At 40.5% G+C, this 15,949-nt stretch overlaps 1 protein-coding gene across 1 annotated transcript in view; it reads right to left on the reverse strand.

The window, feature by feature from the left end:
* Positions 1–15,949, reverse strand: part of ppp1cb (protein phosphatase 1, catalytic subunit, beta isozyme) — a 108,316-nt gene that overhangs the window by 16,761 nt on the left and 75,606 nt on the right. The window contains exons 4-5 of the mRNA XM_060849115.1: positions 13,665–13,769; positions 1,612–1,683 (exon numbers count right to left, since the gene is read on the reverse strand). Coding sequence (XP_060705098.1) covers positions 1,612–1,683; positions 13,665–13,769 — 177 coding nt within the window. The remainder of the gene's footprint in view (positions 1–1,611; positions 1,684–13,664; positions 13,770–15,949) is intronic.

A 15,949-nucleotide genomic window follows, 5' to 3' on the forward strand; every position in this document is an offset into this window, starting at 1 on the left:
AAACTTCTGTTATACAGGGCACAGACCAATCTTGAATAGGATGCACTGTTTTAGACTCTGTTTAAGGAAGAATGTAGCTGCACTATAGGTGGTTCAGAGGAGGATTTCTAGATTAATACCTGGAATGAGCAGGAATTCTTATGAGGAAAGACAAGACTGATAGGGCTCGCTTTCACTGAAATTTAAAGGAGTGAGATGAGATTTAAGTTTAGGAAATCCTGCACGATCCTGGCAAGATGGACGGGGAGAGAATATTTACTTGGGTAGGCAATCCTAGAACCAAGGGTACACTTAAAATTAATGGTTGCCATTTTAGACAGAGACAAGAGAAAGATTTTCTCAGACTGCTGAGGCACCCTAGAACTTACTGCCTCAAGGTTGAGGAGTTTGGGGGTCACTGAATATTTTGAGAGTGAAGGTAGATTAATTTGCATGTCTAACAAGAGTCTAAGATTATTAATGGAAGAGACAAGAATGCGAAGTTGAAACACAAATATATCAGCCATTATCTTATTGAACAAAGGAGGCGGCTTGAAGGGCCAAATGACCTATTTCTGGTCTGAATTAGTATGTTCAAATATACGAGTGTCAAACTTCCCGAGTGTCCTTGGACCTGCACCCATCTAGGAAAGAGCATGTTCCATTACACTCCTAACTTGGGCCTTAAGGATGGTACACAGGTTTTAGAGAGACAGGAGATAAGTTCCTCACTAAAATTCCTACCGTCTGGACGACTTTTGTAGCCAGTATTTGTATGGCTAATCCAGTTCAGTTTCTGGTCAATGATAACTCCCCAGGATGTGGATAATGAGGAATTTAGCAATAGTAACACCATTAAAATGGGCATTGCATAGATTCTTCAGAATGTTGGTTGCAACTTTTCAACCCAAGCTTGAACACTATCCAGATCTTACTGCGTTTGGAAATAAACCTTTTCAGCATCTGAGAAATCACATGGTGCTGAACATGTGCAATAATCAACAAAGATCTCACACCTGACCTTCAGGGAGTGACTACATCTTTGATAAGCAGCTGAAGATATTTAAGCCTTGGAGACAACCCTGAGGAACGTTTTTCATTAAATCAATGAGAAAATGGCTGTACAAACCAAGACTATACACAAATGGGAAAGACAAGTGAATGGTAGCGAGAGTAATTCTGGTGAGGTTGTCTATTTTTCAATTATCTGTGTAGTATTTTGATGGTTATTATTTATTTACTACATTGTTTAGCCTTCATGTAAAGATGATCAAAATGCTTGCTTTAGTGATTTATTCTTTTCATTTTTAAAATAAATTGACTTTTGAAGACACTTCTTGCCTCGTAAATTAAGATAATTGTTTCTGCACCATGCAATTTGTGCAGTTATAGATTTTCGCTGATGCCAAGTGAGGATGAAGTAGCCAAGACACTGAGTAATTAAGTACTCATCACTCAGAGATGAAAGTAAAGCACTCATTTAAGCATTGATAATTGTTACTGGAATCAGTCTACCTCATTTGAATGCATGGTTAGACCTTGGCTTTGACAGAGGAATTTTCAAAGTCACTAACTAAAATAATCAAAACAAAATACTAAAATAGCTACTAGATATTTTATGATAGGCTTTACCTGTGTCAGGAACATCTGTTGGTCTCATGATTCTGCGAATCTGTTCCATTGATTGCAAATCTGGTGACAGTCCTGCAGAAAACAGCAGATTTATATAGGTTAACTAAGGTTGCATATAGATGTAACAGACGTGTGTTGGACACTACACTGTATGGAACGGGTAATTCAGCAACTTTTGCTTTCACACCACTTCCTTCCCAGTGTCTCAACCACAGAATTCTCTTTTATTCCAATTAACACATAAAAACTTTAAAACATATGCTCTATGTCAACTAATCATCACCTTTTTATTTGCCTACTCTGTTCAATGTTAGCACTTCTTTCATTAGTTTTCAACTTAAAGTCTGTCAATTTTACTGTAATTGTCCCTTTTCTACCTATCACTCCCACCAACAATAGACTTCACCACAAAGGGCTGTTGAGGCTGGATTGTGAAGTATATTCAAGGCTGAGACAGACAAATTTTTAATCAGTGAACAATTCAAAGGTTATGGGGAAAAGGTAGGAAAATGACATTGAGGATTATCAGGTCAGCCATAATCTCATTTGAATGGGAGAGCTGACATGATGGTCTGAAGGGCCTAATTCTGCTCCTATGCTTTATAGCCTATGGATAGTGATTTCTCAAGTTTAAATGTTAAAAACTAATCTTATTGTCTAACACTGGCTAATACATAAATAATTAACCTCAAATTATTTAGTCAACTGAAAGAGGCAACTATAATATTATGGATGGAATCAAAACTTTCAGTTAACATACTTTTTCTTACACAGAATGTGCTGAAAAGTAAAACATCATTTCTTCGGTTTTATCACATTTGTTTGTTTTGCAAACATTTTTACTTTAAACCACTTAACAGGCTAGCTATTAACAAGTGAATTATTTGCTATTCAACTATTAAAATGTCACATATAATATTTACTTGGTTAAAATATTTGCACTAGTCATTCTATAAACTGCATTGGATAGCAGAGTCTACTTATAATACTAATTCAAAAATTTTTAAACACAGAAAATATGATTGCATTAATCCCAAAATAACCCTTGGAAATTGAAAAGAAACAAAACAGTTTTTACATTGTACCTAAATGCCATTCATATAATACTCATACCAGCGTCCCTATATCTAACACCTAGGTATGTTTATGTTACCTGTGGCTTCGACATTTGGATTGGAACTCCAGGAATACGCTAACATGCCTGCTTAAATGCATTTAGCATTATATTAATCTCTTTAGTATTTATCCCATCATTTCTGATATGATTTACATTGATTCCTCACTGTACTTTCCCTGGAGCATCGGAAGCTGAGGGGTGACCATATAGAAGTTTATAAAATCATGAGGGGTATGAATAGGGTGAATATTCAAGATCTTTTCCACAAGGTAGCGGAGGCCAAAACTAGAGGGCATAGGTTTAAGGTGAGGGGGCAAGATTTAAAAGGGGCAATTTCTTCATGCAGTGGTGTGGTGTGTGTATGGAATGAGCTGTCAGAGGAAGTGGTGGAGGCTGGTTACAACATTTAAAAGATATCTGGATTGGTATATGAATAGGAAGGGTTTAGGAAGGATAGGTACCAAATATTGGCAAATTATACTAGATTAATTTAGGATATCTGGTCAGTATGGATGAGTTGGACTAAAGGTTCTGTTTCCATGTTATACAGCTACTATGAACACTACGGTGTCCTAGTTCACTATATATCCTTTCCGTTCAGGAACACTGCTCTAGACAACATCCTATTCTAAGAACTTAAATGAACTGCCCCACTCAAAGTCAAAAGTGAAATTAAAAGTCCTCTGCCCCAGCTATGGACATTTGCCTTAAACTTAAAAGAATAAATAACAGAATTCTAACATACATTGAGACTTCACTATTTACCTTGTTGGTTGCAAAACCTACAGATTAGATTAATTACCTACAGTGTGGAAACAGGCCCTTCGGCCCAACAAGTCCACACCGACCCGCCAAAACGCAACCCACCCATACCCCTTCACCTAACACTACGGGCAATTTAGCATAGCCAATTCACCTGACCTGCACATTTTTGGACTGTGGGAGGATACCGGAGCACCCGGAGGAAACCCACGCAGACACGGGGAGAATGTGCAAACTCCACACAGTCAATCAAAAACAATCCAAATAAACAAACAGACGTCTTTTAGCAGTGCACAGCCCCTATTTCACTCGAAAGCCTGGCCTCAAAAGGTATCTTTAAAAGGAATTACTATAGCTACAGGAACAAAGACAAGTTAATTATTAGCTTCAAACACACAGAAAACTACCAGTTACTATTTCAAAACCAAGAAACTCAAACTCAACAAACATTATTAATAATTATACGAAACGTATATCACACAGCTCTTAAACATGACTGTGCAAAAGAATGTTTTCCTCCAAGTCACTGTTTGCTTTTTAGTCAACTACATTTAGTGTCCTTTTTTAGTGCATTGAAAAGTTGGGGGGGGGGGGGGGTGAAAGAGTGTTGGTTGCAGTTTTGATCAGCATTTACTCCCCATCCATAGTAGCCCTGGAGAAACTGCTTTATTGAACTGTTGCAATTGTTGGTTATACAAGGATAGGAGTTCCAGGATTTGACACATTGTTAGTGACAATTTACTTCCTACTCAGGATGGTGTGTAACTTTGAAAGAAACCTTCAAGTCCTATGCACCTCCTACCTTCACCCTTCTGATGGTAAAAGTGACAGGTTTGGAAGGAGTCCTGGTGGATTACTAGTGCATTTACCGTACATCAATGGTGAAGGGTGAATCCTGATTTTGTAAATGGAATGCCATTGGTGTCAACACTCAAGCGTTGTTTGAGGGGCACTAACCCAGGCAAGTGGAAGCACTATCACACTCCTGACTTGTGCTATGTTGGTGATGAATGGCAGGTGAAGAGGTATCACTTCAAGTTTCTTTGCCTCAAACCTGTTCTTGTTGCTACATTATTCCCATGATGGATCAGAAACAGATTGGACCAATGGTAGCAACCAGAGTTTTGAATGGGATAGTCAGCATTAAATAATGCCACTAAATATCAAGGAGAGATGTTTAGACTGTCTCTTATTGGGAATGCTCATTGTGTGGTGTAAATGTTTCTAAACCAATTAGATTAGATTCCCTACAGTATGGAAACAGGCCCTTTGGCCCAACAAGTCAACACCGACCCTCCTAAGAGTAGCCCACCCAGACCCATTCCCCGATCTTATATTTACCCCTAAATAACGCACCTAACACTATGGCAATTTAACACGGCCAAATTGCCTGAACTGCACAACTTTGGATTGTGGGAGGAAACTGGAGCACCGGGAGGAAACCCATGCAGACATAGGGAGAATGTGCAAAATCTACAGTCAGTCACCCAAGGCGGAATCAAACCCAGGTCCCTGGCGCTGTGTGGCAGCAGTGCTAACCACTGAGCCACCATATCTTTGAGGTATTGTATGGTATTGCAGACATCTGGACCCTCCCTTGGATTATGAAGGTCATAGAGTTATAGAAACAGACTGTTCAGTCCACCACATCTATGTCGAACAAAAACACCAAAGTGTACTAGTCCCATTTACCTACACTCAGGCCATGACCTACTATGCCCTACCATGGTAGATGCGTCTTAAATGTTGCAAGAGTACTTGCCTTCATCACTCTGTCAAGCAACATGTCAATCAGTCAATTCCAAACCTATGTAATCTTCTGTCTTCAATACTCTGGTGACATCAGAATGTGTTTTGAAGGAGTAACTTGTGCTGTGGATTAAGGGGCATCAGTAGATGTGTACTGGACTTTGAGTTCCAGAAGGCACTTGAGTCTGCCTCATCAAAGGTTATTGTGTAAAATTAAAGCTCATGGGGTTAGGTAAGATGGATAGAAGATTGGCTGGCTAACAGGAAGCAGAGACTAGGAATAAATGAACCTTTTTCAGGCTGGCAGGATGTCATGAGTGGTGCGACACTGGAGTCAATATAGAGGCCTCAACTCTTGCCACTTAACAAAAATGATCTGGATGAAGGGCCAAAAGGTAGTGCTACTTGGGAAGGCTTAAACCAGAGTGTTAGGTGGCTAGGAACCAGAGCAGCAAGTCAGAAAGTAGAGGGATTGAGGGGAAGGTATGTTAAGACCAGTGCATCAGAAAGGAAGGACAGACAGAGACAAGTAAATGAACATGATGGGAACAAACATTGTTTATTTCAATGCAATGAATAATATAGGTAAGGCAGATGAGCTTAGATCAATACATGGGCCTATGATGTTTAGATTAGATTAGACTCCCTGACCTGACCTGCACATCTTTGGACTGTGGGAGGAAATGGGAGCACCTGGAGGAAACCCACACAGACACGGGGAGAATGTGCAAACTCCACACAGAGAATGTCACCTGAGACTGGAATCGATCCTGGGAACTCTGGTGCTATGAGGCAGCAGTGCTAACCACTGAGCCACCGTGCCGCCCATGTGGCCATTCGAGACTTGATTGAGAGTGGGGACAGGTCTGGCTGCTCGAACTTTCCAGGGTTTTGCTGTCTTAGATGAGATAGACAGGAAAGTAAAAGAGGTGGTAGACAACGTCACATCTATACTCATAAGGCATACTGGAGAGCTCATCCACTGGGGCAATAAGGGTACAGCTCAGAAACAAAATGAGTGCAATTACACTGATAGGATTATATTATAGGCCCCTCAACTGTCACCAAGACATTGAGGAACAAATATGTAGGCAGATTATGGAAAGCTGCAATAACAACAGGGTTAACTGAAACTCCCTCAGAGCAAGTGGCTTAGACGGGACAGAATTTGTTAAGTGCATCCAAGAAGGTTTCTTGAAACAGTACGTGGATAGCCAAACTAGAGGAGGGGCATACTGGACCTTGCACTGGCTAGTGAGCCTGGCCAGGTAACTGACCTTTCAGTGAAACAGCATTTTGGAAACAGTGATCACAACTCCATAAGCTTTAAGATAGTTATGAATAAGGCTAAGTCAGGACATTGTGGCAAAGTACTAAATTTGGTGAAGGCAAATTACCATTGGGCAGGAGCTGTTATTGGGCAAGTCCACATTTAACATGTGGGCATTTGTTTAAAGACCTGCTGATCAGAGTTCAGGACAGGCATGCTCCAGTGAAGAGAAAGGACAAGGCTGGCACAGTAAGGGACTCTTGGAGAGCAAGGGAGGTTGTGAATTTAGTCAAATGGGAAATTCAGCACAAAAGCTTAAGGAAGCTAAAATCGAACAGGGTCTGTGACAAATATAGAAAGTAGGAAAGAACTCAAGCAGGGAATTAGGAAAGCACAAAAGGGCCATGAAATGACCTTTGGCAAATGGAGTTAGAGAGAGTTCCAAGGCATTCTATACATGCAATAAAAATAAGAGGATAATTCGGAAGAAGGCAGGACCACTCAAGAATAAAGGAGTGAACTTGTGCTTGGGGGCAGAGGACATGGCAGAGATCCTAAATGAGGACTTGGTGTTGGTGTTCACCTAGGAGAAAGATATAAAGGATAGTGAGATTAGTGCAGAGCATGCTAGTATGCCAGGGCATTTTGAGATCAAGAAAGTAGGGGTGTTTGGCCCCTTGAAGAGCATTAAGGTGGATAATCTCTACAGCCCAATGGTATCAATCTATGTTCTGAAAATCAACACAGCAGACTGTTTGGGCCTTGACCACGATCTCTGTATCCTTGCTAGCACTGGAGAAGTCCAGGAAGACTGGTGAGTAGCTAATGCTGTTCCTCTGTTCAAGGGAAATAGTAATAATCCAGGAAACTATGTGTAAGTGGTCAAGCAAGCAGGAAGAGCGGCAGCTCTAACCAAAAAGGACTCTCGTGCGTTGTTAAGGTAAGGCTTTTAAATTTATATTTCTTGTGGATGAAGGTTTGCTCACTGAGCTGGAAGGTTCATTTTTAGATGTTTCATCATCATACTAGGTAACATCATCAGTGAGCCTCTGGATGAAGCACTGGTGGCATGGCCCACTTTCTATCTATGTGTTTGAGTTTCCTTGGGTTGATGATGTCATTTCTTGTGGCAACGTCATTTCCTATGGTCATTTCTTGTTCTTTTTATTTGGGGGTGGTAAATGGGATCCAAGTCAATGCTTTTGTTGATAGAGTTCCAATGGAATGCCATGCCTCTAAGAACTCTTGTGTATGTCTCTGTTTGGCTTGTCCTACGATGGATGTGTTATCCTAGTCGAAGTGGTGTCCTTCCTCATCTGTGTGTCAGGATACTAGTGAGAGTGGATCATGACTTTTTGTGGCTAGCTGATGCTCATGTATCCTGGTGGCCAGTTTTTGCCTGTTTGTCTAATGTAGCGTTTGTTACAGTTCTTGCAAGATATTTTGCAAATGACATTAGTTTTGTTAGTCGTCTGTATGGGGTCTTTCAAGTTCATTAACTGCTGTTTTAGTATGTTGGTGGGTTTGTGGGCTACCATAATGCCAAGAGGTCAGAGTTGTCTGGCAGTCATTTCAGAGATATCTTTGATGTAGGGGAGAGTGGCTATGGTTTATGGACACGTTTTGTCTGCTTGTTGGCATTTGTTGCTGAGAAATCAGGTTCATTGGGTACCTGTTCTTTTTGAATACACTATAAGTGATTTTCCTCTGTGCTGCAATATGTAGTGGCCATTGAAACAATGTTCTAGTGTAGCTTCATTTGTGGATGTTGGGATGATTGCTTCTGTAGTTTAGTATTTGGTCAGTATGTGTTGTTTTGTGTAGACACTGGCTTGAAGGTCCCCACTGGCTGTTTGCTCTACTGCAACATCTAGGAATGGCAGTTTGCTGTTGTTTTCCTCCTCTTTATTGAATTTTGTGCCAGTTAAGGGTATTATTGACGGTCTTGAATATTTCCTCCAATTTGTTTTGTTTAGTGATGACAAAGCTGTCATCCATGTAGCGGACCCAAAGTTTGGGTTGGACGGTTGGCAGAGCTGTTTGTTCGAGTTTCTGCATTACTGCCTCTGCTAAGAACCCTGATATCTGATATCTGAGATCCCAAGTGTGTTCCGTTGGTTTGTCTGCAGGTTATGTTGTTGAAGGTGAAGTGTGTGGTAAGGCATAGGTCTACTAGCTTGATGACATTGTCCATGCTGATGAAGTTGGTGGTGTTTGGTGTATCAGTCTTTGGTTCTCCTAACAATGTGGTCAGTGTTTCCTTGGTTGGGTTGATGTTGATGGATGTGAACAGGGCTGTTATGTCAAAGGAGACCATTATTTTATCCTCTTCTATCTTGGTGTCTTTAATGCTCTTCAGGAATTCTCAGATGGAGTGGCATGAGTCTTCGGTTTAGCTCCTTGGCCAATCTGTAAGTTCATATTCCAGGTAGCAAGAATATAGGTTGGGGGGGGGGGGGGGGTTGAGGAGGAGAGGGGGGCTTCTGGTTTGTGAATCTTGGGTAGTCTGTAGAAGTATTGGAACACCAACTTACAGATTGGCCAAGGAACTAAACCAAAGACTAAAATGCACAGTGTGTTGCCGGCCTAGTGCAGCACATTGAGAGAAATGGTCACTCTGCAGGTTAGGCTAACCAGGCAAATAGGGAATAGGTGATCACCAGGCAGTCCAAATAGAAACAGGTTAAGTTCATCGATCAGTTTTAAGACAATAAGACACGGAGGAGGAATAGGCCATTCAGCTTAGCAAGTCTGCTCTATTATTCAACGAGATCATGGCTGAATTGATAACCTTCAATTCTACTTTCCTGCCTGTTGTACATTTATGAAAAATATGGTGGACTTTCATTTAAAGAGTCTGAGAGATGTAATGATGAAATCAGCCATTTTGAGTGAGAAAAAGCTTAGTCTAACCTTGCTGCCTTTAGAATAAACATCTAATTCTCTGGCCTCCTGGTCCTTCTAGGAACAAAAACACTACCTCACCCTCATAATATTCAATTCTCTGATTAAAAATTGGTCTCAGCCTTGGATATACTTAATGAGCCTCTATAGCCCTCTGTGGTCTTCATCTCTTGTCCAATCTTAAATAGCCTACTCACTTGATTTGTCCAGAACCCTCTGCAGACTGTATCATCCTCATTACTTGCCTTACCACGTAATAGGAGATTTACTTCCCTCATTCAAGTCATATGTACATATGTTATACAAAGTAAATAGTTGTGGTCCCAGCATTGATCCCATTCCATGCGTTACCAGCCTGAAAGTGATCTCCCTATCCAAAAATTTGGCTTCCATTGGTTAGGGAATCCTCTATCCATGCATATACTACCCCAACACCAGGTCTCCATATCTTAAGTAGCCTTATGTGCAGTACTTTATGGAATGCCTTTTGGAAATCCAAATATATTACACATCTGTTTCCCCTTTATCTATCCTACTTCTTTATGCAAAAGGACTCCCAAATTCTTCTGTGCTATTACTTTCTGCAGTCTTTTATCATTCAAATTATATTCAGTTCTTCTATTCTTTCTGCCAAAATACATAACCTCACATTTCCCCACATTCCCTCCGCCAAATTTAACCTGTCAACATCTCTCTGCAAACTCCTTGTATCCTCAGTGCTTGCCTCACCCATCCCACCTATTTTTGATGTTATTCACAAACTTGACTATAATACATTCACTTTTCTCTTTCAAGACATTAATATATATTGTAAGTAATTGTGGCCTTAGCACTGACCCCTGTGGCATTCCACTAGCTACAGGCTGACATGCTGAAAATATCACCCTCATTCTAACTCACTGCTTTCTATTAGTTAGCCAGTTCATGCTAATATACTGCCTTCAACACCATAGGCTCTTACCTTACTAAGTAATCCAATGTATAGTACCTTATCAAACAGTTTCTGAAAATTCAAATATATTACATTCACTGCTTTCACTACAATTAGCACAGTATCCAAACAAGGGCGAATGTAATATACTCAACTCTCACCTCAGTCACATCTTCTGCTTCGATGAGAGATCCCTTTCTGATATCTTATTCACTCCACTTTCCTTTTGCTACCTTTTTACTTGTTATGAGTGAGTATAGAAGGCTTTCAGATTTCATGCTAGCTGCTGGTCACTTCACATATTTTCTCTTCACTTCATTTCATTTCTCTTAATCCCTCTGCAATGTTTATTTAGTTTAGCTCTCTTTTCTATGATCAACTTGGTGCAATTGCTCTACAATTGCTAAAAATGACACCACCATATATTGGTTGCATTATAACATGCTCAAAACTAACAGAAATCAACAAGTGTTTAATTTTACTGGCATCTCCCACACTTTCTGTTCATTTCCGCAAGGCAACTTGTTCAAAAACAAAATTCTAGGGATTCATTTTTGATCTTTGGCTATAGGGAAAGAAGGATAAACGCTACTTTCTGACTATCTGGTTACCATGGTTACAGCTGCTTTATGTGGCTGATTGAGCAATTTTAAGTCTTGCATTTACAATGTTTTGCTGAGCAAACATGCTCAATAACTTTGTTTAAGCAATCCCTCGGTTCCATTTTATTCCTGATTTCACTAACCTATTTATACAACTCCATCTGGACAAAACAAGCTGCACACAGAGGAAACCATTGTTAACTAAATAAAAATGCTCGTGACAATTTAAAAGGCTGCTAAAATTATAGAATGACTGGTAACTATGTACATACATAGATCATTTACCATTACAATGAATACTACTTCAATTTATTCAGTAATAAGGATTTTTCAAACTCCCTCACCATTCTTAGAAATAATTCACTTTTGAAATATTAATGTAGCTTTCATTTCTTCAAGTATTTGAGCTGCACTGTCACTGAATCAATTTTAAATGTTACAATCTATTTGGAAATAAATTGAAGTGTAATTTTAGTGTAACATATTTTCATTGCTCCTGAGAATCGCACATTTTAAAATGTTAACAATCCAATTTACCATTTCAGTAATATTTTGAAGAACCTGCTGGGTACAGCAGAAACAAAAAGATATGGACATTTAACCATAAGACATAGGAGCGGAAGTAAGGCCATTCAGCCCATCGAGTCCACTCATGGCTGATGGGCATTTCAACTCCACTTACCCACATTCTCCCCGTAGCCCTTAATTCCTCGAGACACCGAGAATCTATCAATCTCTGCCTTGAAGACATTTAGCATCCGGCCTCCACTGCACTCTGCGGCAATGAATTCCACAGGCCCACCACCCTCTGGCTGAAGAAATGTCTCCGCATTTCTGTTCTGAATTGACCCCCTCTAATTCTAAGGCTGTGTCCACGGGTCCTAGTCTCCTCACTTAACGGAAAAAATTTCTTAGTGCCCACCTTTTCCAAGCCATGTATTATCTTGTAAATTTCTATTAAGTCTCCCCTTAATCTTCTAAACTCCAATGAATACAATCCCAGGATCCTCAGCCGTTCCTCAAATGTTAAACCAACCATTCCAGGGATCATCCGTGTGAATCTCCGCCGGACACGTTCCTGTGCCAGTATGTCCTTCCTGAGGTGTGGGGACCAAAACTGGACACAGTACTCTAAATGGGGCCTAACCAGAGCTTTATAAAGTCTCAGTAGCACAATGGTGCTTTTATATTTCAACCCACTTGAGATAAGTGACAACATTGCATTCGCTCTCTTAATCACGGACTCAACCTGCATGTTTACCTTTAGAGAATCCTTGACTAGCACTCCCAGATCCCTTTGTACTTTGGCTTTACAGATTTTCTCACTGTTTAGAAAGTAGTCTATGCTTTTATTCTTTTTTCCAAAGTGCAAGACCTCGCATTTGCTCACGTTGAAATTGTCATGGGACGCTTTGGTTAAAGGAGTCAACATCCCAAACATTATGGGTTGAATGGCCTTTTCTTGTCCTCAAGTTGCAATATGCTCCCAAAGAGTTAGTTTACAGTACACCACTGGAAACATCAAGTCTTTCAACAACTCGGGCATTTTTATCCTCATTACCACAAATTAATTTCCAAGAGATTAAAATGATTTAAAATGATTGCAATTCATCCTGAAGCAAGACTGAAGTTGAAAATTTATGGCAAAAGCAGCTATAAAAATAAACAAGGGAGCCTCTGAATGGCCACCTTCTTCCTCAACCAAGGATTCCCCAGCACCACTGTTGACAGGGCCCTCAACTAGGTCAGACCCATCGCCCCTACTTTGGCCCTCACCCGTTTCGTCCCTCCTACAACAGTGATAGGGTTCCCCTGGTCCTCACCTACCACCCCAGTCACATCCAGAAAATCCAGAAGATCATTAGCCACCATTTCTGCCCCCTCCAGATACATACCCCCTCCTGTCCTGTCAGCCTTCTGCAGGGACCGTTCCCTCTGGAACACCCTGGACCACTCTTCTTCACTCCCAAAAAACCCCTCCACAGCACCTTCTCCTGCAATTGCCAAAAGTGTAACACCTGCCAACTTAGCTCTTCCCTCCTCAGTATTTAAGTCTCCAAACATACCTTCCAGATGAAGCAGCACTTTACTGGTGCTTCACTGAATCTAAACCACTGCATTGGTTGCTCACAATGTGGTTGCCTTTACACTGGAAAAAAAGCGCAGCCTGGGTGACTGCATCGCAGAACACCTACATTCTGCCCACAAAAATGACCCTGAAATTCCAGTTGCCTGTCACTTCAACACACTGTTCCCTAGCCTGTGTGTCAGGCTTGCTGCAGTGCTCCACCGAAGCTCAGCGTAAGCTGGAAGAACAACCCCTCATTTTCGGCTTGGGAAAGCGCGCAGCCTTCTGGACTCGATATTGAGTTCAATAACATTAGGGTTTGAACTCTCCCACGTCCTAGCTCCCCACCCCCACACACCAGGCCTCGTTATCACAGTCTGCAACCATTGTTAGCCACGTACAGTCTCCACTAACAGCTATTTATCCTCCTAGCCAGTTCGCTATCCACTCCTTTGTCTGTCTGACTGTTCTTCAGTTTCCTTGGGATCTATCTCGACCTATCATTTACTCACTAGCCCCCCTCAGCCTACCATATCTTCAGCATAAAGCCAATATTTTCGTAGCTAACATCAGTCCTGAGTTAGGGTCACCAGGCCCGAAATGTTAACCTGCTGAGCTTTTTCAGCTATGTGTATAAAAAAGGAACTAACCTCCATGACAACAGAAGATCTTCTCATCCACAATGGCTGCGATGGGCAGACAGTTGAAGCAGTCTGTGAATGTTTTCCAAAGCTTGATATTAAAACGTCTTTTGCCTGTTTGATTAAGAAAAAATAGCTCAGAGGAATTACATCTTTAACAATTGTTAATCAGTTCAAGTTTATCCCAGCACCCCTCATAGAAAATCTCCAAGAAGAAATAATATTAAACAGACGGATTGAGATTTGGAACACATTGCTACAAGCTCTTTTGATTGTTCCATGTTGTAGAAGTTTAAACAAAGTGTTTCATAACTTGGCCCCCTTATACCTGAGCCACTGCAATGTTGTCAATTACGTATCAGGAAAACATAATTCAAGCTCAACCAAAATTGGCCAGGATGTTTGAGTACTGAAATATTTAGCATTAACAACGATATCTTGTCTTCCATATCAAGTTCTTCGAAGCTAATCACGAGATATGCCGTTTTAGCATCAATCAGCTGAACATTAAACAAAAAAAAATCAAGAGGGATCATTATGCAGGGGACACAGTTTTTGATTAAGGAACAGGTTTAATCAGGATTTGAGGGAAAAAATATTTTCACCCAGAGGATGGTGTGTAGCTGGGACTCGATGCCTGAAAGGGTGGTAGGGGCAAGAGCTCTCAAGACACTTTAGTAGTATTTAGAGGAGTAATTGAAACCTCTTAGCATACAAGGCTACGTGCTGGAAAATGGTACAGGTATGTATCTCTTCATCCGAAATGCTTGGGACCAGCTGCTTTGCGGAAATCGGAATTTTACAGTTTTTAGAACTAATGTAGTGACCCCTGTAGAGTGCAGGGCAGCAACTCATAATCAAACATAAATACTGTACTGCAGCAAAAACATATGAATACTCACACTAAGCAGGATAAATAAAGACTTGAAATACTACCACACTTTATTTATATAGTGCACTGATAAATGAAATTCATTAACCATAAATATTCAACATTTTATTTCCGTACAAAACATTCCAATAAAAACATTCAGTAAAACTCAAACATACACAGCTTCAGCACTTTGGCAGGTGGCAGTATTAAAGGCTTCTTCAAGTGTCATTTGTCTCATTAACATAGGTTCCTGTCTAAGCAATTTCTCTAATTGAGTAAATTGCCATAATCTCTTTCTCACCGATAAATGTATGTTGTTCAAGGCCAGCAATTAACTGACCACATATTTTCACCATAATCATCAATGGAGACTTTTTCAACCGTGTTCACTAACTCAGCATCATCACTTCTATCCTCACACTTATCTGTACAGGACCCTGTAATTCAAACCAGTTCAACAATGTTCCCATTGCTCAAGGAATGCACAAGGCACATTATTGCCGATGTTCAGCATTTCTTCAATGTCAGCTCAATGTAATTTATTTACACTTTCGCCTGAAAAATTTTATGTGTAAGTAACAAGGCTTGCTATCATCTTTTTCTCTTCAGTGACATGAAATCCTTCAAACTCTTCATCTGGAGGTTCATTTACAAGAAACATCGTTGTAGGCCAGAGTCTGTGTCAAGCATTTGTTAATGTTGCTTTGTCAACATCATTCCAACTGCGTAAAGGGCATCCTTAAGAATAAAGTCCTTAAGGATGTCTTGAATTCCTACTTCTCTATTGACAGCAGCAAGCATACTGTTTAAAAAATAGTCTTTATAATTGCTCTTCACGGAGCATAGAACTCCTTGGTCACAAGGCTGTAATACCGATGTCACATTGGGGGGCAAGTAAATGCCAAACACATTATTTTTCACAAGCTGTTCAGCAGGGGGCTGTGCAGAGCAGTTGCAAAGGAACAATAACATTTTACACTTTTCTTCCAGTCGAGCTCGTCTGCAATAAGCTCGTTCTGCTGGTACGAAGTGTTTACTGAACCAGTCGGAAAAATTTTTCTGGTTACCCATGCTTTTTTGTTTGCATAATAATGCACAGGCAAATTGTGTACACCTTTAAGACATCTCAGATGTTTGCTATTCCATATCACTGCCACGTTCACTGTGTGTAGCTGCAGCACTGACACACCAAGAATAGTTAATCTGTCCTTAGTTTCCTTAAAACCTGTTGGCGTTCTCTCATTAGCCGTTGCTAGTGTTTTTCTCAGGACAAACATTAGTAGAGAGCTGTTTCATCAGCACTGTAAATTTGTTCAGGACTAAGGTTTTCATCAGATATCAGTTTGGCAAATTCACCAACATAATTTTCAGCTGCTTAATAGTCAGCAGAAGCCTTTTTGCCACAGGTTTTCATGTATTT

The sequence above is a fragment of the Hemiscyllium ocellatum genome, chromosome 3 (assembly GCF_020745735.1).
Source record: "Hemiscyllium ocellatum isolate sHemOce1 chromosome 3, sHemOce1.pat.X.cur, whole genome shotgun sequence".
NCBI lineage: Eukaryota > Metazoa > Chordata > Chondrichthyes > Orectolobiformes > Hemiscylliidae > Hemiscyllium > Hemiscyllium ocellatum.